General features: G+C 38.9%; 1 protein-coding gene across 11 annotated transcripts in view; it reads left to right on the top strand.

Moving 5' to 3' along the window:
• PKHD1 (PKHD1 ciliary IPT domain containing fibrocystin/polyductin) overlaps positions 1 to 25,430 on the top strand; it is a 600,926-nt gene that overhangs the window by 357,767 nt on the left and 217,729 nt on the right. Inside the window, exon 62 of one of the 11 annotated variants that reach the window (XM_024765928.1) lies at positions 2,937 to 3,374. The exons of the other annotated variants lie outside the window; for them this stretch is intronic. Within the exon in view, the coding sequence (XP_024621696.1) occupies positions 2,937 to 2,944 (8 nt within the window). The 3' untranslated portion in view covers positions 2,945 to 3,374. Of the gene's footprint in view, positions 1 to 2,936; positions 3,375 to 25,430 lie in introns of those variants that run through there. 11 annotated transcript variants of the gene reach the window in all.

Here is a 25,430-nt window from a genome sequence, read left to right as displayed (position 1 = left end):
AGACAGGGTCTCTACTTGTGTCTTCAAACTATTCTCGAGGCCCTTTGACCCTGTATCCCACTGTGGCTCCTGCCATATCCTCTTCATCTCTTCATGGTCAAACTTCTTTAAGGAAAAGTGCCCTGACTGACTCTTCCTTATGTCTCATTCAGTCTCTCCCGCTGCATCGGGGCTGACCAGCACCAGCAAGTGCAAATTACTGGACATTTGCTCCTTAGTTGCATGGTCTCTGCAGAATTTGACTCTCAGTCTGCTCCCTGTTGCTTTAAATTGCATCCTGCTTTGGTTTCCAAGACAACGTGCTCCCCTGGTTCTCCAGCCTCTCAGTAGTAGGGTAACTGAAAGTGGGGGCTGGGGTGGAAGTGTAATGTCCAGCAGCATCCCCACTCTTGGGTACACACGACTGAATTTCCTTATTCTTGTAATGAATATTCAAACCCCCTTCTGACCTGATTGCTGGTCAGAGTCCTTTCAAAATAGAAAGTTTGGAATCTCCACTGCCCCAGCCGTTGCCTCCTCCTAATATTCTCCATCTGAGTCCTTTTACTCCTATCCCTCCAATGTTAGTGATCTTTAAAGTTTTGTCATTAACAATCTTCTCCTTTTCCTCTTTTCCCCCTCCTGATCTTATCTATGACCTGGCCTTCGACTCTTAGGTCACAAATCTCTACTTCTCTTCCAGACTCACCCTTCTTTCCAGATCTGAATATTCAACTATCTGTGTGATATCTCCATTCTATCTATGTTAGATTGCCTTATCTTCAGCCCTCCTACTCTTAAATCTCCCAAATTAGTAGTCACCTTTGGCTGCTTTGCCCTCTCAACCTCTTCCTTCATGCAGTCACAAAGGCTTGCCAAATCCATTAAGGTTGTTAAATTCATCCTCTCTTCCATTTCTCCCTACTGCCTTAGAGTAAGACTTTATCTGAGCTGTAGCAGTGAATATTGTTCTCCCTTTCCCTACTCTAAACCTCTATAATTCTACAATTTACACAAGGAAGAAGTGCTCTTTCTAAAATGCAAATCTGATCATGTAAGTGTCAGCATAAAACTGTTAACTGGCTTCCCTTAATTTTGCAGAATAAAATCTCAGTTCATTAGCATAATATCTGATGGACTTTGTGATGGAACCTCCATCACAAGACCCCACCCTCCTCTTCAGGCACCACTTCTCTCCACAGTACAATTAAACATTTCATGTTGCTTGAGGCCTCTGTACCTTTGGACAGTATGTGCTTCTGGATCATTCTCTCAGTTTCATGAGTGTCTATCTATCTAGAATAGAGACTCCATGCTAGAAGGGATTGTGGAGTAAAATCCCTTTCTACAGGTATTGCTCGATTGACGTGAATGTCAGGGGAACAACAAAGAAGGATAGAGGATGTATCATTTCTCATCTGGTTACCACCGCCTCTCATCTGTATTAGCAGGACTGGCAGGACTCTGAGGTAGAAATAACTTTTTGGAAATGTGCTAGGAACCCTCCAAACTAGGATCATTAGAGATGTGAAGAGCCTGCATCCCTCAGAAACAGCAGAGCATCTTCTAAACCCTTGTATTTATGTTTATTACCAGAAAAGCTTTCCAGGAATGAAAACTAAAGGTGGTGTGGTACATATATGCAATGGAATATTACTCAGCCATAAAAAGGAAAGAAACTGGGTCATTTGTAGAGGCGTGGATGGACCTAGAGAGTGTCATACAGAGTAAAGTAAATCAGAAAGAGAAAAACAAATATCATATATTAATGCATGTATGTGGAATCTGAAAAAATTGGTATAGACAGTCTTATTTCCAAAGCAGAAATAGAGACACAGATGTAGAGAATAGACGTATGGCTAACAAGGGGGAAAGGGGGAGGTGGGAACTGGGAGGTTGGGATTTACATATATACACTATTGATACTATGTATAAATAGGTAACTAATGAGAACCTACTGTATAGCATAGGGAATTCTACTTAATGCTCTATGGTGACCTAAATGGGAAGGAAATCCTAAAAAGAGGGGATATATGTATATGTATAGCTGATTCACTTTGCTGTACTGTAGAAACTAATACAGCATTGTAAAGCAACTATACTCCAATAAAAATTTAAAAAAAAACAAACAAAAAATCCAAAGGTGGAGCTTTTGGTATAATACAGGGAGATGCTGAAGTCATCATCTGACTGATCTGAAGAGGAAAAGGTTATGAGCCTTTTAAGTCTTCATCAATCAGCCACGTTGCCACATTTTAGGTCATAGTTCACCACCAGCCCCCTCAGGAGAGAGGAGACATAAGATTTTGGTTTCCTTCTGAATTTATAAAATATGTGTGTGGTTTTGGTATTTATTGCCTATTGTATATTACACTAGTTTGAAAGATAAAAAAAATAATATTAAAGTTTTCTCTCTTCTTTATTCTAGCTTGGATTTATATTAAATAATCTGGGGTTTTCTTGTTTGTTGTTGTAATTCCTCATTTTAATTATTGAGATGGCTAGGGAACAATGCTCCATTAACTGGAGCTTTCAAATAAAAAGAATCTTAATTGTCAGAATAAAAGAAAATTTATTGTGATAGATGTAGTGAAAAAATATAAATAAAATACTCTTGACTGTGTCCTCCTCGTCCCTTTCAATTCAGTCAAATTATCTGGAATGCCTGTCTGTAAAGCTATACAGTGAAAATAGACCAGAATTGTTATTCAGAAGCAATACAGGGATTCTTCATTAAATATTCTGAAGACCCAATGTCCTTATTGCTAAGATTGCAAGAGGAGAAATATACATTTTTATGATGAGAAACTTTCAACAGCATATTCCTAAGTCCTCCCTCTGTGTTTATGTAGCACTTTAAACAAATGTTTATGTAACACTATACATACTTTTATTGCAGCCACATTACATACCATTACTGTACTTTGTCCATTTGTCTTTCTGCTCTTGAATTTTAGTGCTTTGAGGGCAAGAGGCTATTTCTCTGTGTCCTCATCACCTAGCACAAATTCCAGGAGAATTATAGTAAATAATACTTAATGGATGGCAACTCCAAGCAAAAAATGGATTTCTGATTTCTAATTCTGAGTCACAGAGAAAGTTTGGTCCATTCCAAATTATTCATTGAGGTCTTAGAAGATAAAATATGTGGCAACTACTTCTGCTAACTACATTGTCTGAGATAAGGTAAATCTGATACAAGCTTTGGATTTCATCCTTAAAAGTTTGTGGAAATTTGTTTTCTCTCATTATATAGGTATGTATGTAATATCCTCAACTTGGCCACTTTGCCTGTGAAGTCTAAAATACTTACTATCAGATCTCTTACAGGAAATGTTTGCTGACCACTGTTCTGTAAAATACTTTGTATAAGTTTAAGAAACAATTGATTTGTAAAAATTTCTCTAATGTAACATTTTAACACTGGCCTGGACATTAAAACGGTGAGTTCTGCTTCTCACCTATAGCTATGTCTGACCTTCTTTTGTACTTTACTTGACTGGGCATAAGGCTGAACGCAGAATGGATGCTTAGTAGTAATGGTTAATTGATTTTTTTCTCAAGCTGCTCAGTTTTAGGAAAAGATTTTGCCTGATCCCATTAGAATTTTAATGAATGGCATCTTCAGAAAAATGCGATGGAAACCCAAATATTTATTTATTTATTGGCCGTGCCCTAAGGCTTGCGGGATCGTAGTTCCCAGACCAGGAATTGAACCCGGGCTCTCGGCAGTGAAAGTGCAGAGTCCTAACCACTGGACCTCCAGGGAATCCCTGAAACCCAGATATTTATAATGAGGATTATTTTAAATGACTGGCCTGGACTATGAGGCGTACACTCAGAAATAAATGCCAGAATCTTCAGGCAGACTTAACTCTCTGCCGCATGTTACCAGTTGGCAAAATCTGTGAAGGACCGGGGGTGATAACTCACCCAGGTTAAGAAATGGCTCTGAATGAACATGTCAGGCTAAATAGATTGATTGTTACTTAATTCTAATTTGATATTTTCAAATGCAGCATTACCAGTGACACCAACCATAAAAATATTTTAAAAGATCTCAAAATTAGGTAACTACGTAGCAAAGGAATTACATTGAGTGAAAAAAAAACCCAGAGTTAATGTCCTGGTTAGTTAAGTTGAGCGTTTTAGTGGAATTTCTTTTTCCCTTTTGGTTACTAGGAAGTCCTTCCTAAATTCACTTGTTAAAAGTATATTTCCGGCTGCCTGGATAAGGCGGGTTGTATTGTAAATCCTGCCTAAATGTACTTGGAATAAACCAGTCAGGAATTTAACCTCTCCTTGACAAACTAATTGGCTGGGGTTTAAAACCATCAGTTTTGTAATAAAACTGTGTGCAATCAATTAGGGTAAACTGATTATGTTCCCTTGGCTTCATGTCTGAGGAATCTTGTTAGCAGTTGAACTCTCTGAATGACTTGCCTAACTCTTAGAAAACGACTCAGCCTTTTGTATAAGCATGAGGTTTTCAATTCCCTGCAAATTTCACACGGCTTTCAGGCAATGGCTGCATGTTACCGAAGGGAGTAATGTTAAGTGCATGTGTAAAGAACGGTTCGGGATATTATCCTTTCCTTAGTGAATCACAAATGAGCTTTTCATGTCTGATTCCCTCTCTGGATGAGCCAGCCGAGGGGCTGGGGTGTAGCGAGTTAGGAGTCTGAGATTGGGACAAATCCAGTCCTTCGTGGTCTGTTGTCTGCCACTGCGAAGCTCCAGATATGACCAGAGTCAGCAATCCAGAGGACTTAGAGAATAAGAACCCTGATATGATCCTTATTAATGAGATGAGAGCTGGGAATCTGGACAAGAGAGCATTCAGAGAAAGAAGAGGGGAAAGCTGTGGGGACTGGTGACATTCCTCAGCCAAAGAGGAGAATTGACTTTTAGCTATCGATTAACACTCATATGTTCCCTCCATTTATCAAAAGAGGTTTGATATTGTAAAGCACCGTTCATGGTTTTCTGTTTGCATTATAGATCTGCTTCTTCCAATATTGGAGGTTTTTGTTCAGTTATCACAATTTGTATTATATTTTAGGTTTTAATTTGTACTAATGTCTCAGGAACACTTGGGAATTTCATTATTTGCTACAAAGTCAGGATTAAAGCACATTTGACATTTTCTATTTATGCTTCCTAAGAGTGAGTACCAGGCATTGTTCAAACTAAGGCCAAGTTCTAAAACATCCCCAGCTAATATACCCTATGCATATCTTTAGACTGAATAATATTGTGATTGAATAATCACAATAATTGAATTATTGTATGTGTGTATATATATATATATATGCCTCACGAGTACAGAGGCCGAATCTGTTCTCTTCACAATTATTCCTAGGATAATAACTCTCGCTGAATATTTGTTTGCTGAACTGATTGATGAGTGTGGTTCTGGTCCTTGCAGCAGCCCCAAAAGCATGCAGCACATTTTTATAGTTGTCATAAATACAAAAAGAAGTAAATAAGTAGTTCAGAGCCATCACACCTCCCCTGACCAATTTTATAATACAATTTTAGAGGATATTACAGTATTGAATAAAACATTTTATTATGGTTTCAAATATTTGATATCAAAGTACTTTCTACAAAACACTTTATTGGAAAATAATGCTATTTCCCAATTGGAGTGCTAAAATGTATTATCTTATAACGGTTGATAAAGATATTTTTTTTTTGGCTGCCCCACGTGGTGTACAGGATCTTAGCTCCCCGACCAGGGCCAGGGATTGAACTTGGGCCCCGTGAGTGAAAGTGCCCAGTCCTAACCCACTGGACCACCAGGGAAGTCAATATTCCATAACAACCTAATTGGGAAAAGAATTTGAAAAAGGATAGATACATGTATATGTATAACTGAATCACTTTGTTGTACACCTGAAACTATCACAACATTGTTAATCAACTGTGCTCCAATATAAAATAAAAAAATTTTTTTAAAAGCTAAAAAAATATTTTAAAATAAAGTCATTCTAAAATTCTTATTAAAACTGTCAACCTGTAATAACAAGTGCTGGTGAGGATGTGAAACAACTGGAACTCTCATACATTGCTGGTGGGAGTTTTGAGTTTTTGCTGGTGGCAAAATTGTACAGATACTCTGAAAAACAGTTTGACAGTTTCTTACAAAGTTATACGTATACTTAACGTATGCCCCAGCAATCCTCTTTCTGGTTATTTACCCTAGAGAAATGAAAACTTATGTTCCCACTAAAACATGCAGACATATTGTTACCACCGAATGCAAGTGCAAGTTTGTGCGCCCAACACACAGTGAGGCCAAACAAACTGAAACGTTGGAGTTTGGAGCAGAGAAAGATTTATTGCAGGGCCATGCAGGGAGAAAGGGTGGCTCATACCCAAAAAGCCCTGAACTCCTGGAAGGGTTCCGGCAAAGCATTTCTAAAGGAGAGGTGAGGGAGAGGTGTGGTTAGTTGTTGCAAACTTCTTGGTGTCCGATCCTTTGTTCTAGCAGCTGTCCATGTAGGTCAGGTCATGATGTTCCTGTAAACCTCCAATAAAACCAATGTTATTCTCTGTTCTGCAACTTTTTATCTCTATATGAAAAGACTCGTAAAGGTCAGAGACCTGAGTATAGGCTATCCTTTATATTTCAGGCTATAGGCAACATTCTTTTACAAAATGTGCAGAGCCAACATTTCTAAGCACAGGCAATAGACCAGGTCTAACATGGAATCAGATTTGTTCTTTCCTATTACATTAAAATGTTCAGAGCAGCTTTATTGGTGATAGTCAGAAGCTGTAAACAACCCAATGTCCTTCACGAGGGGTCTGGATAAGCAAGCTGTCATGTATCCATGCGGTAGAATACTACTGAGAGACAGAAAGGCACAAACTATTGATACATTTTGGTACTGATACAGGCAAGATGGATGATTCCCAAAGACATGTGGGAGTGAGAGAAGTCAGTATGAAAAGGCTACATACTGTATGATTTCAACTATGTGATATTCTGGAAATGGGAAAACTGTAAAGACAGTGAAAGGTCAGTGATTGCCAGAGGTCTGGGTGTGGTGAGAATAGTATTATAATGGGGTAGCACAGGGGGTTTTAGGTGCATCAGCAAGTTGTTTTGTATCCTAATTGTGGTAGTTACACAAATCCATACATTGTTGAAATCCATAGACCCTTACAGCAAAAGAAAATAAATTACCATATGGTAATTTTAAAAAATAACATAAAAAAATCTCTCAGTTAGTAAGATTTAAGTAATTGTATAACAAACGGCTGCTTACTTACAGTCAAGTGGTATCTTCCCAAGCACATCACAACTGGAGACCGTGGGTTTTAAAAGCCATGATCTCGTTATCTGAGAGGTGGAAAGTTAGAAAAGTAAGCTATAGTATACTTTTTACAAAAGAAGTAAAGTAGTACTATCAAAAAGGAAACTCTCCTATACTTTTATTCAAAAAGCAGAATTGCAAGATCTTGTTTGAAGCCATCACTTTATTGTCCAGTTATGTAGATTTTCCCCTCTGGTGCTTATTCTGGCATTAATTAATATAACAGAATCTGAAAGAAAGATTAGAAATGTGTTATGTTAGAAATAGCCTTGCTTTAAGGGACGTGCATATTGATATGCCAGGAAAACTTGGACAGTTTTCTCACTGCTGAGATTTTTTTTTCACCCAGTCTGGAGTCCAATGGAATCATTTATTAAATGATTGATGTTTGTACTCCTCAGGAACCATGGGAATTACCATCTTAGATCAGATCATTAGTCTGCCTAGTCTAACATCTTGCTTCTGGCTTAGGTAATTATCTGATGCTTTTGAGGGACATTTAAATCTTTCTTATAAAGCATCTGACCATTGTTTCACATAGTGTTGATTCTCATTGTTGAGATGTGGATGAGAAACTTGGGCTGAAATTTCTTTTAGTGCAATTAAATTCATTTGTATTTTCAAAATCTAATTTTATTTTGGCCATTTTGACCATACTGGTTAGATCCCAACTGATAAGAAGTGCTGTGACACACTTGATTTAATGCTCAAAGATTTGATTTTTCTACTTCCCTATGAGGCTACAAGAATGACTAGCTAAAAATGCCATATAATGTAACGTGTTTTATACTTCTAGAAGTCCTATATTTTATAAGGCGAAAAGCAAATGATCCTCTCCATGTTTGTAAGATGACTGTTCAGAGCTTTATGTGCTATGGTCTCAGAACTAATTATTCCCAAATAATTGACAACTAATAACTCTTTAGACAGTTACTTTTTACCATTTTCTTTCTAATATATTGCTTTGATTCCTTAAAAATGGAACAGTTTAATTGACTGGTACAATGTGATCCTTTTCTGCCTTCCTATCTCCTAGGTAGGTATTAAATGCATAGACATTATTTTAGTGTCAACAGCAACTTATTTAGCATTTACATCTTCTTAACAAAGACTTTTTAAAAATGAAAGCCAGGTGAGAGACATATCCTTTTACAAACATGCAGGAATTGGAATTTAGGCTTCCTGCTCAATGAGAATATTTGCTGTTACTGTTGTTTATAAGTGGAGTTCTAGCTGAGGTGTTTGTTTGGTAAGGAGGCAACTACACCACATGAGTAGTAAATAACCTAAGGATAGGGTATGTAGAGAATTTTCTACAGCAGTTTTCTCAGCCGGGATGCTTAACCCCCAGGGGCCATTTGGCAATATCTGGAGACATTTTTGGTTGTCACAACTGGGGGCTTGGAGGTGTAATTACCGACATTTAGTGGGTAGAGACCAGGGATGCTGCTAAACATCCTACAATGTCCAGGGCACTCCTGACGACAAAGAACTGTCCAGTCCAGCATGTCAGTTGTGCCAAGATTGAGAACCCCTGCTCTATAAAGTACAGAAGATGTGCTTTGAGCGTCAAACACAATGCCTTGAATATGATAGGTGCAGAGAATATATTGAGGGGATTTTCACAAGGGACTGCTCAAATCAGACTCAGGGCAGAAAGGGAGGGTGTTTATTATTGGAATCAGGCAAGTTGCAAAGCAATGCGTATTGACCACAAATTTCATGATACGCATTACACTTCCTTCATAGCATGTTTGACTAGGCACACATGCAAAGCAGCTTATTAAGAGGACTATTACTAGTATTATTTTTTAACCTATGAGACTAAGCATTGTTTTCCTCTCTTCTCTGTTATAGTTTTCAAGGATCAGTCATTGGTTTTTCCTCATCTCCCACCATCAACGGCTTTCAGTGTTTGGAGCACGTGTCCCACCAGCTGGGGTTCTCTTGCTGCCCCTGACAGTTTTCCAGGGCTACAGTTTTATGTTTCACCTCTAACTTCTGTTTTGCTAATCCTCTCTTTAGCTGTTTGATCTTAAACTTGAGGGGGTTTAGAGCAGAAAGATCCTGTTGATTTGTCTCTCTCTGGATTCTGGATCTTGAAAATAAACTTTTTATAATGAGATAGTAAATAGTAGGGTATCTGGACCAGGAGATGACCATATACAGTGGGTTGTGCAGGGGAAAATGCATGGGGACAGGATGGGTATTGCAGTCCTTGGATTGGGTGATTTTTATCCAAAAAAGTTTAGACAGAGTTTTGCCTTGTTGGGTGGTGCTCATGATGGCTTTTGTGAATCTGGCTGTGCTGGTCCTGAGAAGAACTCACCTCCTAAAAATCTTCAGTCCCATTTGTCCCTTTCCTGGGGATCAATAATGGGTCTATGGGCTATAGACCAACAAGCACCCTTGGCTAATTTAGTGTCTGTCTATCACTGCCAAATCCTGAAAGCAGAACTGGATTCAGATCCACCTTCAGAGTGCTATGGGTTTGCAGACTGGGGAAGACCCTTTTCTAAAAATCACAGCACTGCTTGAAAGCTTGTTGCATTCCTTTACATGAAGATAAACTTTTAAATCCACTAGAGAGTTTAAAAGTTAAACTTATAAATGCAAACTGGGGGTGCCAACTTGTTAGAACAAATTTTCATAAAAATTCAAATAAGGTTGGCAGATTCTTTCTTCTTCTGTAGGAACAGAGAATAGTTTTGGGAACCCAAAAGCAGGAGAGGTTTTCTTCTTCCTGGCCAGGAAGGCCATCAAAGGCAAACTTTTCTTACTTCAAAATTTCACTTTGGGCTTGTGCCATTTTTCTTATACTTTTCTTATCCAGATGTACAACAGATACAAGATAGTAGAGCAGGGAAGAGAAGGGACTAAGATTTCTTTTCTAGAATTCACTGTTACCTAATAGAATTTCAGGCTCGTTAATGTCTCTACAAAACCTAGAAATTTATAATTAATCTACTTCTCAGAGATATTCACATATATCCATATTGTTATTTTAAACCAATGATATTAAATAGCCATGAGTTATTTTCACGATCTATGAAACAATGTTCTCGAGTATCAATTTCTGAGACAGGTAAATGCAACATTGTTTTAATCTGAAGTACTATAGCAATGAACCCTGAAAATAGGTTGAATAGGTCAAAGTTATTTCTTGATCATTACCAATTTAATAAATTACAAGGTCAGGATTTCATTTTATATATTATTCATCTTCTTTTTCTTCTATTTTTTTTTTTTTTTTTGGCAACGTGGCTGTTCTTTATGTTTCAGAAATAGCAGTATTAAATACTATGGAGAAAGGTTAGAGGGTTGACACTGAGGTTGCATTATAAAGACAAGTTAAAAGCTTTAATTTATACTTGAGAATAACAAGATATGAAAGGATTTTGTGAAAATCCTTTGTTCATTAGATAATGTTTATTTAACAAGAAATGAGTGTTTTCAATAAGATTTAACTGAGGATTTTGTTGGAAAGACTTTAAGAAGTAAGGTCTCTGTTCTTTAAACCCTGCTGATTTAAAGAAATATTACTAAATACTTTTAAGTCCATTTTTATTCAGTTCTGTCTACTTGCTATTGGTCATAATAGACTTAGAACCTTAAGGCTTATTCTTTTATTCTTCATTTTTTGTTTTAAAATTTTGGCAAGATTGTTTTCTTTGTGCTTGTTGTTATTCGAAGGCCCCAGCAGAATTCTGATTCTTCTGTAGCCAGTGCTATTGGAAGAAGACATGATATCATTGCCAGTGGGTAAGCTGTTAGCTAGGAAATCTCTTTTAGACACAATGTGGTTGTGTAGCTAAATTGTCCTCTGTGTGTCAGAAGTGATTTGACCATACCTCCTGGTTTGCCCAGGACAACCTAAGTTCATACCTGCTGTTCCAGTGTAATTGTAATACATCCACTCTCAAAAGTGTCTTGGTTTGAACAATAAGTTACATGATCACCATCAACTTAGGAGGCTATATGGAGAGAATGGTAATTGGATCAAGTGTTTATTTTTTGACTTTTCTTGTTTATTTTTTTATGGTATTGGGAGTGTGTGGCTTGTGAAAAAGAATCCATAAAATTAGATGATCCAGAATGAAACTGAATATGGAAGGGTTTTGTAGGAACTGAGAAAGAAAACATTTGCAGACATTGCTATTAATTAACAAGCCAAAACAGGGAGAGGGAGAAAAGATACAAGTAAGCATCACGACCACAGGGCTATAATTATTAGGATAAAGCCAGGTGTTTTGGTGATGGTGTGAGTGGAGGAAGGGATGTATAGGAACCAGCCCTCAATATTATTTTAAGAAACACAGTAAAATGCTTAAATAGCTGGAGAGTGTAGGATAGAGGTCAAGGACATGGGCTTTGGAACAGACTGCCTCGTGTTCACTTTCCTCAAGCTACTGAAAAATGGAAAAGATGCTTAAACCATATATGCCTCATTTCCCTCATCTGTAAAAGGAGCGTAATAGTAGTACCTGTGCCATAGAGTCATTGTGAAGATTCAATGAGCTGATGTTTGTAAAGCACTTAAAACTGTATGAATCACATTAAAATCACTCGATACATGTAGCCTGCTATTATTATTATTATCGCGATTGTTTTCAATGGGCAAAGGGGGGAACGGCTGTACCACGGTCATCAGGTGCCTTACATGAAGCTGCATATACTTCTGGATGCAGCATCACGCACTGAGCAGCTCTGCCTCCAGGCGGGCTGGTTGGGAGTCGTGTCTTTATCACGTGTTTGTTCAGCAAGTTTCTGAGCTTCTCTTTACTCTGTCTCCACATCTTTAGATGAAGATGGAAACAGTGTAGACATTTTAGGTTCGTTGTTATGGTTAGACTTACCACAATGCTTGTAAAACCACTCCCCACAGTCTCGGGCATACGGTCAGGGTTTCAGTGTTAGAAGTCATTCTATAGGAACCTCTCCCTATAAACCTACATATGTGATAAGTGATGTCACCTTCTGGGCTTCTTAGGTCTAATCATTCTTACGTAGACGATAACGAGCATGTAGTTCATGTTGAGGCATAGAGGGGCTGCAGGACAGTGGGTGTGTTTGAGGTGTGTGTAATGCCTTGAAAGAGAGGGTAGCTGACACTCAGTTCTGTCATTCAAGAGAGATGATGAGTTTGGGGTCCATTAGCACATGAATCAATCAATCAATCTCTCTCTCTCTCTCTCTCTCTCTTGTTCTGTTTATATGTGAGGGGCATACAAACAGGGGGCATATGTGTTGTGAGATGAGGACAGAGAACTGAACCCTGAAGAATACCATCCCTTAAAGGGTTGGATGAAGGAGGCCCCCAAACAACAACAGCAGTTGAGGAGAAGCAGGGGTAAGAGGAATAGCAGATAAATATGTCCTAGGAATTAGGACAAAGGAGTATTTCAAGAAGAACAACAAGTGCTATAATGAAGCCAACTATGATTAAATCAGAAAAAAGCAACTGGATCTTAGAACTGGAACTGAAGCTTCTAGTAACATCCCTGAGAATAGTATCAATAGAGTGAGTTGGGCAAAATGTAGATTTCAGTGGATTGAGACCCATCTAGAAGATGAGAAAAATTAATAAATAACACAGAACAAAATAAAAAGAAAACCTATCTTTTCAAGGAATGTGAGAGTAAACGGAAAGAAAGGAAGGTGGGAAACTTATACATGCTTCCAGGTAATGGGAAGAGGTTTGAAGACCCAAGAAACGAGCAGCGGTTGATGAGGCTAATTTGTGACTTTCAAGGAGGAGACAGGGCTGAGGTCGCCCATATAGAAGTTAGCTTGGGAAAGAGGAAAGATACCCATTTCTTTGAGTCAGATGAGAAGAAGAAAAAGAAGAGTGAATATTTGAAAATGTTAGGAGTAAATGTAGGAAAATTAGTTCCTCATGTCCCCAGATTTATTTGTGAAGTCGGTGACTTGGTCATTAACATGAGAGGGTAGGGGCAACTAAATCCTTGAACAGAAGAGAACTTTAACTAGCGGTGAGTGGAAGAGGGCTTGGTTAATACTGAAGGCTCAATTGAGGTTGCAGATGTAATATTTGTGATAGCACCAAATGATACAGTTCTCAGTTATGTGAGCTTTTATTCTTGTTTTATGCTTGTAATTTTTATTTGTATTTTTTCCTCCAGTTTTATTGAGATAGAATCTACCTACAGCACTGTATAACTTTAAGATGTACAGCATAATGATTTGACTTACATACATCAGAAACTGTTATCATAATAAGTTTAATGAACATCTGTAACCTCAAATAGATACAAAATTCAAGAAATGGAAAAAAGATTTTATCTTGTGATGAGAACTGTTAGTATTTACTCTCTTAGAAATTTCATATATAACACACAGCAGTGTTAATTATATTTATCATGTTGTACGTTACATCCCTAGTACTTATTTATCTTGTAACTGGAAGTTTGTGCCTTTTGACCACTTTCATCCAATTCCCCTCCTTCCAGCCTGGCCTCTGGGAACCACAAACCTAACCTCTTTTTCTATGAGTGTTTATTTTTGAAGCATAATTGACCTGCAACACTCTATTAGTTCCTGTTATACAACATAGTGATTTTTTTTCCCTGTACATTTCAAAAATCATCACCACAAGTCTAGTTACAATATGTCACCACAAAGATATCCAGTTATTTATATTCCCTACATTGTACATTTCATAACTCATTTATTTTGCAACTGGAAGTTTCTTTTTAATTATGTGATTTTCTACAGAATTCTTAAACTTCCCAGGAGCAAAAGTGATGGAAATGGATGCATAGCTTTGTCAAGGATGGGGAGTTTATACGTAGACATGGGAGGAGAATGAGGGAGGAGATGTTGGGATTACTGAAAATGCTGATGAGGAAGAAGTACCATTAGGTAAGAAATGGAAGGAAGTGAGGAGAGGGTGAAGAACCAAGACTAAAGTTTCAAGGAGGTAAAGGAATAGGTACAGCAGGAGTATAAACACAAGGAGTTTGCCTGCTTGTTCATTTGTTTTTGTAAGGCAGGAGGTTTGGTTGGAGAGATGAGTTTCCTTTCTAAGATGTCAGAGAAATGAAAGGGCCAGAGTACGGCCATTTGAGGGGATAGTAGCATGATGTGTAAGTGATAAAATCCTTTTTGATATGAACGTTGAAAGGGATCTCAACAATAACTTATTTAGCCTAATCTCATTTTTAAGATGGTAAATTTGAAGCTCTGAGAGCTAAGGCAACTTGTTTAAGAATGGTGGATTTTGGCAAAACAAAGGAACCCAGATCCCCTTGTTCCCAATATGGGACTATGTTTAATAAAACATACCGTTATATACTTGAAACACTGAAGTATTGATTTGCTCAGTAAAGGTGGAAACACTCATAAAATGATTCTAGATCATGCTTAGAAATTAACAAACCAATCTCTTCTGCAGACTTCATCAGATAAATCCACGGTGTCAAATCCTGACCAATGGCTTGTATATCAGAAAGAAAATGTAATCCAGGTGACACGTGACATAAAAAAGTCACATTGCCTTGCACCAGCCCTTGCTTAAGTCTAGCTAATTAGTGGCATTTTTGATTAATTCAAGTGGATGGCCCTTGAGGCTGTAATTGTAGAATTCAGTCTGAGAAGTTAGCTCCTCTTCTATGTTCTCATTAAAAATGTTTTGGATATTAATCCACATAGTTTGAAAATACGAAAATACAGTAATTTCAGGGTCACTTTGACGATTACAGAGTCAAGCCTTTGTTGATTTATTCACTCATAAGTCTACCCACTACTCATTTTACAGGAAACACAAAGAGCATCATGTCATGGCAAGATCTTTGGACTAAGATGTCAGTTAGTTGGGGTACATAAGTGTAAGATGAGACAAAGGTCTTCGCCCTCATGAAGCTTACTTTCCAGAGGCGAGAGACAGTAAGTGATCTCTGTAAAAGATAAGTGAAGTATCTACTAGGTTAGAAAGCGAAAAATGCCATGGACAAAATGTTAAAATGCAAGGCATCATAAGAGACAACAAGAGCATGTGTGAGGATAGGCTGATCAAGGTGGGCTTCATGGAGGGGGAAACATGTGAGAAAAGTGAAAAAAGGTGTAGAAATGGGCCACATGACTAAGCTGGGAGAAGAGTGGAGAGATTGCCTTGTCCGAGGCCCCAAAGAGGGTGAATGGTCTGAGCAGAGTGTTGGAAAGGAAAATTATCAAAAGATGAGGTCGGACGTAAGGCACCCTGTTTTTTTGCAAAGAAATCCAGCTTTTGGTGTGGTTTTAAGGATTATCAAGTCAAACTCCCTTCCCATATAAAGTAGAAGGGGAATCATCCATCTTTATGAAGGAGCATGAATCAGTTGTTCAAATGGCTTTTCATCCTGCATCTTTACTGCCTTTCTGAATTCAGGAAAGTAAGATTTAGTTGGTGTCAACCAAGGCTGCCATCCATCTGGGACAACACTTTCAATTTTAGTCAATTTATAACGATTCTTATCAGCCAGTGATTATAATTTTCAACTTTAGAGTAAATGATGGAATACATTTTGCCAGCCAGTGATTAGCACGGAAAGAATATTAGGAAAATATTTTTAGATGCTTAAAAGGATGTGCATTGGTAGAACAGAATTTGGATAGAATTCTGGATGGTGGGTGGACTAGGGTTGAGATTCTGGTTCCATGAAATTCTGGTTCACATAAGTTCTATTGTGCAAGATGTTTGCATAGCAGATGTAGTGGTATTTGTATCGAGAGTAAATTTTGTTGAAGACCCACCGTAGGCATACCCCTCATCCCAGCAGACTACTCATCTATCACAACACTTTTTCTAATGACTCTTTGCATGGTCTCATTGCCTTTCCTAAGACTGTATTTTAGCAACTACTGCCACAGATGGGCACCAGCCTTTGGAGTGAAACCTTTTTGGCCATTTTGGCAAAGAAGTTGCTTTGGAAAATAGTGAGGTGAAGTTTGCACAGAGTACACTGGAGCAACTGGCAAAGAAGCTTGGATTATAAGGTTAACTGTGGACCTACAGGGTGAAGTCAACGCAGAGTAGGACCTCTGGATAGTGAGATAACAAAAGTGAAAAGTTTTAGAATCACTGGGAGACAAGAGTAAACATTTTCACATTTCAAAGGAGTAGTGGAAATTCTTCTGCTTTTATTTTTTTCTTTACCCCATTTCACAATATGAGAACATGCTCTCAATGAAATGAACAGTGGGAAAATTTAAAACAAATAAAAGGAAATACTTCTACACTTAGTGCATAATAAGTCCATAGACTTTTCAGCTGAGGAAGGTCAGGGAGTCAAATGTTGAAGAGGAACAGAAAAGAGGGGAAAATCTGGTTAATTTTATGACCAATAATAACATTGTAATTATGCCTTAAGATAAGAATAATGATGTTGAAGCTTTGGGGCATAAAATTATTGTCTCAGAGGACAGGAAGGAATTCTCCCACTCTTACCCCTAACAATTTGAATGACACCAAACGATTGACCAGGTGCATTATGGGGTGTAATATTTTCCCAGGAGACAGCTCTTATTAACCTGGAAAACCATTCTTGAAAGACCAGTGGCTAGTTTTATCTGGAAAATCCTGTATTTTAGGGGAAATCAGCCTTGAATCCAAACAAAAAGAATTTTGTAGCTGGTGGAAGGATAAACTCCCCAATGACAGATGCGGTCTAATTTTGCTTTTGACCCAGTGTGTGATTGTGTCTGAACATAATATTCATGTAACTAACTTAGAGTATCGTAGTGGATGGACGTTGGCCTTTGACACAGAGCAGGTCCAATGGAAAGCACATGAGCTATCCCTTAGGAATTACAAATATGTTCTTGCCCTTTTGCCAAAATTTTTTCAAAGTTCAAACTAGCTGCCTGTAGCTTTTGACTTTCTTTCCTGGTGTGTAGGATGCTGCTGGAACTCTTGTATTCCAGACGTTAGTGAGGCTCTGAATCCTTAGCTGGCTTTAAGGGCTCCCACATAAATTTTGAGCTGGCCACTGAGTGGAGATCACCTAGGAGGGCAGAACTCATTTGTAGTCAATCCTCAGTGAACTTCTAAGAATAGGAAAGCCACTACTCTTATTAAATGGAGCCTCTTTAAAATGGTAGATATAGTTTAGGTCAGAGAGGCAGGGCCTTTGGCCTTTCCTCTTACTAATGCTTCTAAACCAACTGCGACCTTAACCCTGTTTGTTCTTTGCCTCTGTGTACTGATTCACTTTTAAAATTGACTTCATTTACTTAGGTATAAGACGAACGTTGTGTAGGGCAGAGCAATTAACTCCAGTTAACAGATAACCCCCAAATCTCTATTGTTTAACGAAATGGAAAGTTTGTCTCTACTCACATGCCAGCCTGATGAAGAGTGGGTGCGTGGTACCCCTGGCAGCTGTGCATCTGGTAGTGACACCGGGATTGAGGCTGGCTAAGGTCTGGCTTTGCCATTTTAGAGTCCTTCAAGTCCAACTTCAGGTTTGTTTCCTTGTTTGGAAAATGGAAGCCATAAAAACATACCTCTGTGTTTGCCGTGCCGATTAAATAAAATATGACATGTTGAATGACTCTCACAGGGCCTGGTGCATAGTACATGGTCAGGAAGTTTTGATGTTTCTTCCCTCTGTGTGTGTATCAGGCACAGGTGTGAGTGTATAGGGAAGGAGAGAGACACACCAAGAGGAAGTGGGGCTGATACGTATACTCAAACTGCTCACGAGCTCACTGTCTCTAAAAGAGGAGGCACATTTGTTACTAGAAACTTGACTAAGTCAGTCCCATGGAGGCAAACACTGTGTCTCTCCTTTTATTGTTCACTGTCACGTTCCCAAGGTCTAGATCCTATCAGGATAATGATAAAAGCTTAATAAATAGGGTTAAATCAGTGCAATGAAGGAACTAGAAAATTAGATTCTTTTCCTGTTTTCTCTTTCCGTCACCCACCTGCCCCCAGAATTTACAAAAATCCAAGATGATAAGGTAATGCTCAGGATGGCTATCGATTTCCTGATTCTATACCAACCTTCATCCAAATTGAAGAGATTATCTTGAAGGATCCCTATATGCAAACCACAGTATGCAACTGCTTATAAAAGCTAACACATATATATGGAATCTAAAAAAAAAATGGTTCTGATGAACCTAGGGTCAGGACAGGAATAAAGACACAGACATAGAGAATGGACTTGAGGACATGGGGAGGGGGAAGGGTAAGCTGGGACAAAGTGAGAGAGTGGCATGGACATATATACACTACCAAACATAAAATAGATAGCTAGTGTATATAGCTAGCTATATACACTACCAAACGTAAAATAGATAGCTAGTGAGAGAGTGGCATGGACATATATACACTACCAAACGTAAAATAGATAGCTAGTGGGAAGCAGCTGCATAGCACAGGGAGATCAGCTCGGTGCTTTGCGACCAACTAGAAGGTTGGGATAGGGAGGGTGGGAGGGAGATATGGGGATATATGTACATGTATAGCTGATTCACTTTGTTATACAGCAGAAACTAACACACCATTGTAAAGCAATTATACTCCAATAAAGATGTTAAAAAAATCTTATGTATGGTTGTGTATAACTAAAGTTTTGCTTAATCTGTTATCCTTTTCATGTTAAGCTTGTATATAGTGTTTGTTGGCATTTGTAGATCTTTTTTGAAGTACCTGTTTTCATAGCTCCAGCCACTACTTTGTCTCCCATTTTGTGTAAAGCCTTTGCTATAAATAAGCCATTCTGTCTGAATTTTTTTTTTTTCCAAGATAGGGTAAACAAGTGGAAGGGTAGAATTTAAAGGGAGATGAAAATTTCAGTTTTTTTTTTTATTGAAGTAAAGTTGATTTACAATATTGTGTTAATTTCAGGTGTGTGGTAAGTTGATTCGGTTATAGACCTATATATGTGTGTATATCTATATTCTATTTTCTTCTGATTCTTTTCCATCAGAGGTTATTATAAGATATTGAATATAGTTCCCTGTGCTATACAGTAAATCCTTGTTGTTTGTCTATTGTATATATAGTAGTTTGCATGTGTTAATCCCAAACTCCTAATTTATCCCTCCCTCCCCTTCACCCCCACCACTATCCCCTTTGGTGACCATGAGTTTGTTTTCTATGTCTGTGAGTCTGTTTCTGTTTTGTAAATAAGTTCACTTGCACTGTTTTTCTGTCTGACTATTTGGTGCCAGTTGTGCATCTCGGTAATCTAGCTATGTTTTGTTACTCAAAGTTGAATTCCAAAATGTCCTTAAAACACTTTCACCTTGCTGAATTGTGTTGCACCAGTTTTCAAAAGGAAACATTGAATTTAAAAGATGACTTGGAAGTTGCTTACCTGCAAGGCCCTGGTCTGTTACCTTATTTGTAAGAATCCTAACAACTTATTTGTTCAAATGACTGAACAGTGTCTGGTCAACCTGATCATGTTTGCCATCCACTCTCCCTCCTGGCTCCTATTTATTGCCCTCGGTGAGCAGATTGCTTGGGCGGCTGCCTCCTCTCTCAACCCGTTTTCCCCTGCCACGTTTCCTAGACATTAGCGCATTAACGTTTATGCCATCTCACTGTAGGTAGGTCAATATCCATGTATATTGTTTTGCATGCATGGTAAGGAAACTGAGGTGCATAGTGATCCGTCTATTGTCAGAGGTTACCAGGAATAGGAGGAAGATAACTTGGAATCGACATTTCACACCAGTGTCTCTCTCCATCTGATCACAGCACTTCTCTTGGCAAGATACCCCTTGGCTCCCCTTTCAACGTCTGACACCAGGAACACAATGCTCTCAAGGTGTCTCCATCACTTCCTGCTTCCAAAGAGCAGCAGCCTGTCCACCCTACTTGTCCTTCTGTGAAGTTGAAAAGGACCATGTTGTTTTCTGCCCCCCAAATGGACCTTTCCTTATTCTTCCAAAGGAGAAGATCTAGATATAGCAAAATGAGCAAGTTGGGCCATCTGTATGCATTTTTTCACCCATATTAAAACTCCTAAAGCCCAAATGCAAGAACTCATTCTGAAAGACACGAGCATTTCAGTTCTGGGCTTATGGAAATCTTTCCCCCCAGTGACGTTAATAACCTTCTCTGTGCAGTATATTGAGGAAATTTTATGGCAAAGAAAGTAAATTTGCAGAGATCCAGGGGACTAGTTTTTCAAGGAGCTTTAACAGAGAAGATTGATTCTCAGGTATTAGAAGCAAATATCAGGATCAATTATGTAAAGAATATTTATGTTTAGAAAGTTCTAGGCCAAACGTTAACTGAGAATTCAAACATTTCATGTCCTCATCCTGTCTCCTGAGGAACAACAACAGCAAAAAAAGTCCTTTTATGCTCTTTGTTCGCTTCCCTAAAGCTGGATATATTATGTATGTTCAGAGAAAAGGATACATATGAGAAGAGCAAAGATGCTGTATCCATCAGGGTAGGCTAGATTAGGATGCCATAGCACACACTCTGCAAATCTCAGTACCTCAAAGAAAACACCACCAAGGTTTATTTCTTGCTTACACGTCTTATTTATCTCTGGTTGGCAGGGACCCAGTCTGAGAAATCAACCTTCATCTTGTACTTAGCTGGTCACTGTCTTAGCGACAAACTTGGAACTCTTTAGAGCGGGAGTTGGCAAATATATTCTATAAAGGGCCAGACAGTAAATATTTTCAACTTCACAGGCCATAGAGTTTCTGTTACAATGACTCAAGTCTGCTACTGCAGTGCCAAATCAGAGGTTACTGTAGTTTACAATGCATAAACAAATGAGTATGGGCTGTGTTCCAATAAAACTTTATTTACAACAATAGCCAGTGGGCTGGATTTGGCCTATGGCCTGTAGTTTGCCAGCTATTTCGCTTAAGTTGCATAGCCCCAAAGGGACACTTGGTACCTCTGCTCAATGACTAACGGCTAACTAATGATTCTACTCAACCACGAGAGGATGGGGAAGTACAAGCCTGTCACTTCCCGAGGTAAGCCCGGCCTTACATGTGTTCACACACATACCTGGAAAATGATGAAGAATAGCTGAGCAGTTATTTTCACAGCTCCACAATGCTTGATTAAACCTACAGGTCTTTTAAAGTTTCCCTGTCCCCTCAGTTTTCTCCTTAACTCAGAAAATCAGACTTTACAAGGTGCAGTGTTCATTTGCTCCTTAACAGGAGGTGGAAGTGGCTGGGTAGTCAAAGAGGACGCTGCCCAGCTCTGTTTATGCAGCCTTGGGGGCCATGTGCCTTCACCTTTGGGGATCCTAAAGTGAGTCAGGATATGCACCCTGGAAGCAGACCTTGGAAAGGGATTTGGAAGGAGCAAGAGAGGCATTGTATCAGATGACATTCCTCAACAGTGAAATTGCCTAGGGGACAAGTCATTTTCTCGCAGGCCGGTTTTTGAGACGTTTCCTGATGTTGCAGTGCAGCCTGGTCACAGGGAGCAGTGACGGATGGGGTTTTCGGTTCATTTTACTCTAGATGGAGTCTCACTTAAACCCATTGTACCACAAGATGATGTCACTTTATGTATCTGGTTTTCTAGCAAAACCTACCTCCCTCCCCAAATCAAACCAACCTCACCCCACCTCGCCCCCTCCTGGTTCACCATTGTTTTATAAAGTCAAGTGGTTCTGTGCCTTCCGTTGACTCGCCTCTTTTAAGTTTTATTGGTACTTACTGCTCTAAGAGCAAAACTTAATGAGTGCCTTTACTTTTACACACTTCAACTCATTAATATATCTGACTTTTCTCCATAGGAAGAGTTTGACTAGATATAGAGAAATGTATATTCAAGTGGATCTGTCAGTTAAAACAGAGACACTAGGAATCTATTATACAGGTAGCAGGCTCTCTATACATGGAAATATCTGCTCATATTGATTATAATCCATACCTTCTAGAACTTTAGGGCATTTTTTGCATATTATCAGACAGCAAAACACTTCAGTAAGCCATTTTAATAGTTACATTTCAAAAAGATAAAAAACAGAGAACAAAACATATACCTGAACTAAGATCCCTTAGTTGGTGATAGCCCTTAACCCTCATCCTCCTAATCAGTGATATTTCAGTTGAATACGAGAAGATTCTAAAGGCAAAGGTTACTTGACCATGACAAGGAGGACCACTTAAAAAGAGTGAGAATAACCTACATGTAAAAGAAGTACTTTCAAGGTCCAGATGATACTTTTATTTAAAGTACTGTTGTACTATACATTGAAATTAATTGTAATTTACTTGAAGGTGCTATGTTTTCAAATTTCATTTCTCAGATTAACTGCCAATATCAAACTATTATAGAGAAAAGCTCTAGTGTTTCTAAAGAGACTATTGTCTAAGTTTCTTTGTTTGGAGTAATAATAATGATAATAATACCACTGATTATGTCCCAGGCATTGTTCTGAACCTTTTAAAATACATTGAATCGTCACAGCTGCCTTATGAGCTTCTTACCACTCCATTTTTCTTCCCACTTTGCAAAGGAGGAAACTGAGGCACAGTGAAGTTGTTACTTGCCTAATATCACACAGAGAGTAAGTAGCAGAACCGAGATTTGAACCACCGCAGTTTGCACCAGAATCCATAAATAACCAGCAACTGTAGGAATAACCACTGTGCTCTGACATCTTTCACAGCTGGGACAATTGGATTAGAATTGAGACGCCAGTGAAGAAGCAGCAAAATTTAAGGACTTATAAACAATCAATCCATGTCATGTAGGAAAATCTGTGCTGTTTTGGTATTTATCTAAATTGACCACAGATTCACTGAACAGAGGTAACTTCATTTTCCTGGGACTGTGGAGATACAGGGAAAATGCTAACCCCCTTTCTTTCAGCAACTGTCTGGTGTAGACATTTCTCTTTCTGGAATGAAGGGAATGTGAAAGAAAAGGAAGCACTCAGAGGCTTCAGTTTGCTGTCAACAGGTAATCAATGAGCTGGGTCATTATTGTCACCTCTTCTCCCTCCCACCTGAAGTGTCCTTGGTTTGTCTGCCACAAGCCTCCTTGAAAACCCCCTGCTGTAATTGAGTTCCCATACATGACAGTCTTGCCTTGCAAAGCAGATAAATACAAAATATCAGCCAAAGGTTTGGTATTCCCAGCCCAGATCTTTATCTCAGAATAAAGGGGGGGAATTTATCTCTCATGAGTCATGGGCATTGAGAAGCTGGGAACATTTCACCGGCAGGAGGAGTTGGCAAAAATAGTCCCAGTGGATTTCAAGTTTATTTGACTAATACTTTCACCACTTGTCAAATGAAACTACTTTTGTTTAGGTGACAAAACAAGCTGTTTCCTCTGCCATTTCTCCACTGAGCAGTATAGGCACTTGTGGCGAACACACATTACTGCTAACTGTTATGATGTTTGCTGTCAAAGTCATTTATTTATACAACTGCTGGAAAGAGCCTGCGGCCCATAAGCAGCCATGAAAGATTTCAGAGTCGTGGTGTGGGGTCATGAGAGGGGAAAAAAAAGTCTCCACTGGTTATGAGAAAGGAACTGACACAGGAAACGGTCACATATGGTGCGGATTTATTGTGTCCGGGGTTTCCCATTCAAATCTCATTACAGCCGCAGCTCAGAGCTGGGCATGGCATGGCTACATCCATTTCAGTTTTGGCATCCGACAGAATTACTGCTCTAGCTTCGCGCCGAGGACTGGAGTGGGGATAAGTTTATCATTCTGGGGAGAGAGTGTGCCCGAATTGTATTTGTAAAGAAGGCTGTTGGCTGTCCCTTCCTTTAATATAGCCCATGGACATCACTTTGTTCGAAGCTGGCAGGCAAAGTTTGCTAGTAAAAAAGAAATAGGAGGGTGGCGAGAAAAGGTGGAATGGGGTGGAGAGTATGTGAAATCATATAAAGTAGTCCTCTACTTATATGAGTATTTAAGGGGAAAGTAAAGATTAGATGAAAGGGAAATCACCTTGAATTTTGCAGGTTTTAATTTATTTTTTGATTAGTGGAAAAAAATAGGTGTCCTGCTTAGAGACACGTGTGTGTGCATGTACCCACATACCTATGTACGTGTGTATACATGTATTTCTTTCTGACCTGTATTTTCTAAAATCACAGAATTTTATGCCCACATTTTAGTGTTTTCTTCACCTGTAACTTGTCTCTTTCAAAATCCTTTATTGTGAATGCTTGCAACACTTATAGGTGCTGTTTTAGACTCCTACGAGGCAAATGTCATTAGTTGGAGATAAGGATAGTGCCAAAAAAAGCAAGAGGAGAGTGCAAGAAGTATTTTAAAATATACTCCTTTTTAAATTATGGCGAATGTAACAGCTTGTATATATTAGCAAGTGTTTGTTCCTGACTCTGCACGTGCGTCGTCACATTTAATGCTGTTCATCAGCCTGTGGATTGGGAACTGCTCTCAACCACTTTTACAGATGAGTTACCTGAGTCAGAGAGAGGACGCTTATGTAACCTGCCTGTGGTTTTGCAGCTGGAAGGTGGCAGAGCCAGGACGCAACGCAGGTTTCTCTAACAGGAAAACCTGATCTCTTGCCCCCAAAACTGTGCTTCCTGAACTTAGATTTACATTGGCTGTTTTCAGAGCAGTATTCACTGAATAAAAATCATAATTGAGACCATACCTGTAGATGTTTGCAGGTGAAATCATGATACAACAAAATAACAAAAATTGGGCTTCCCTGGTGGCTCAGTGGATAGGAGTCTGCCTGCCAATGCAGGGGACATGGGTTCGATCTCTGGTCCAGGAAGATCCCACATGCCACAGAGCAGCCAGGCTCGTGGGCCACAACTACTGAGCCTGTGCTCTAGAGCCCGAGTGCCACAACTACTGAAGCCCGCGTGCCTAGAGCCCGTGCTCCACAACAAGAGAAGCCCCTGCTCGCCACAACTAGAGAAAGACTGCGTGCAGCAGTGAAGACCCAACACAACCAAAAATAAGATAACAAAACTGCAAAAATATTTTCTATGACACTTATTTCAAGCAAAATATAGACAATGACATTTCAACATAGTGAAATCATATAAAGTAGTCCTCTAGAATTAATTTGAATGGACTTCCATCACCAAAATTAAGATTTTTTTTTTTTAGTTTGAAAAAGGAAAAAGGAAAGGTGGTTGATTCAGAAGAAAGGTCTATTTGATACATATTTGAC

The sequence above is a fragment of the Neophocaena asiaeorientalis genome, unplaced genomic scaffold (genome assembly GCF_003031525.2).
Source record: "Neophocaena asiaeorientalis asiaeorientalis breed wild unplaced genomic scaffold, Neophocaena_asiaeorientalis_V1.1 scaffold46, whole genome shotgun sequence".
Classification (NCBI taxonomy): domain Eukaryota; kingdom Metazoa; phylum Chordata; class Mammalia; order Artiodactyla; family Phocoenidae; genus Neophocaena; species Neophocaena asiaeorientalis.
This window is presented reverse-complemented; position numbering and strand designations above follow the sequence as displayed.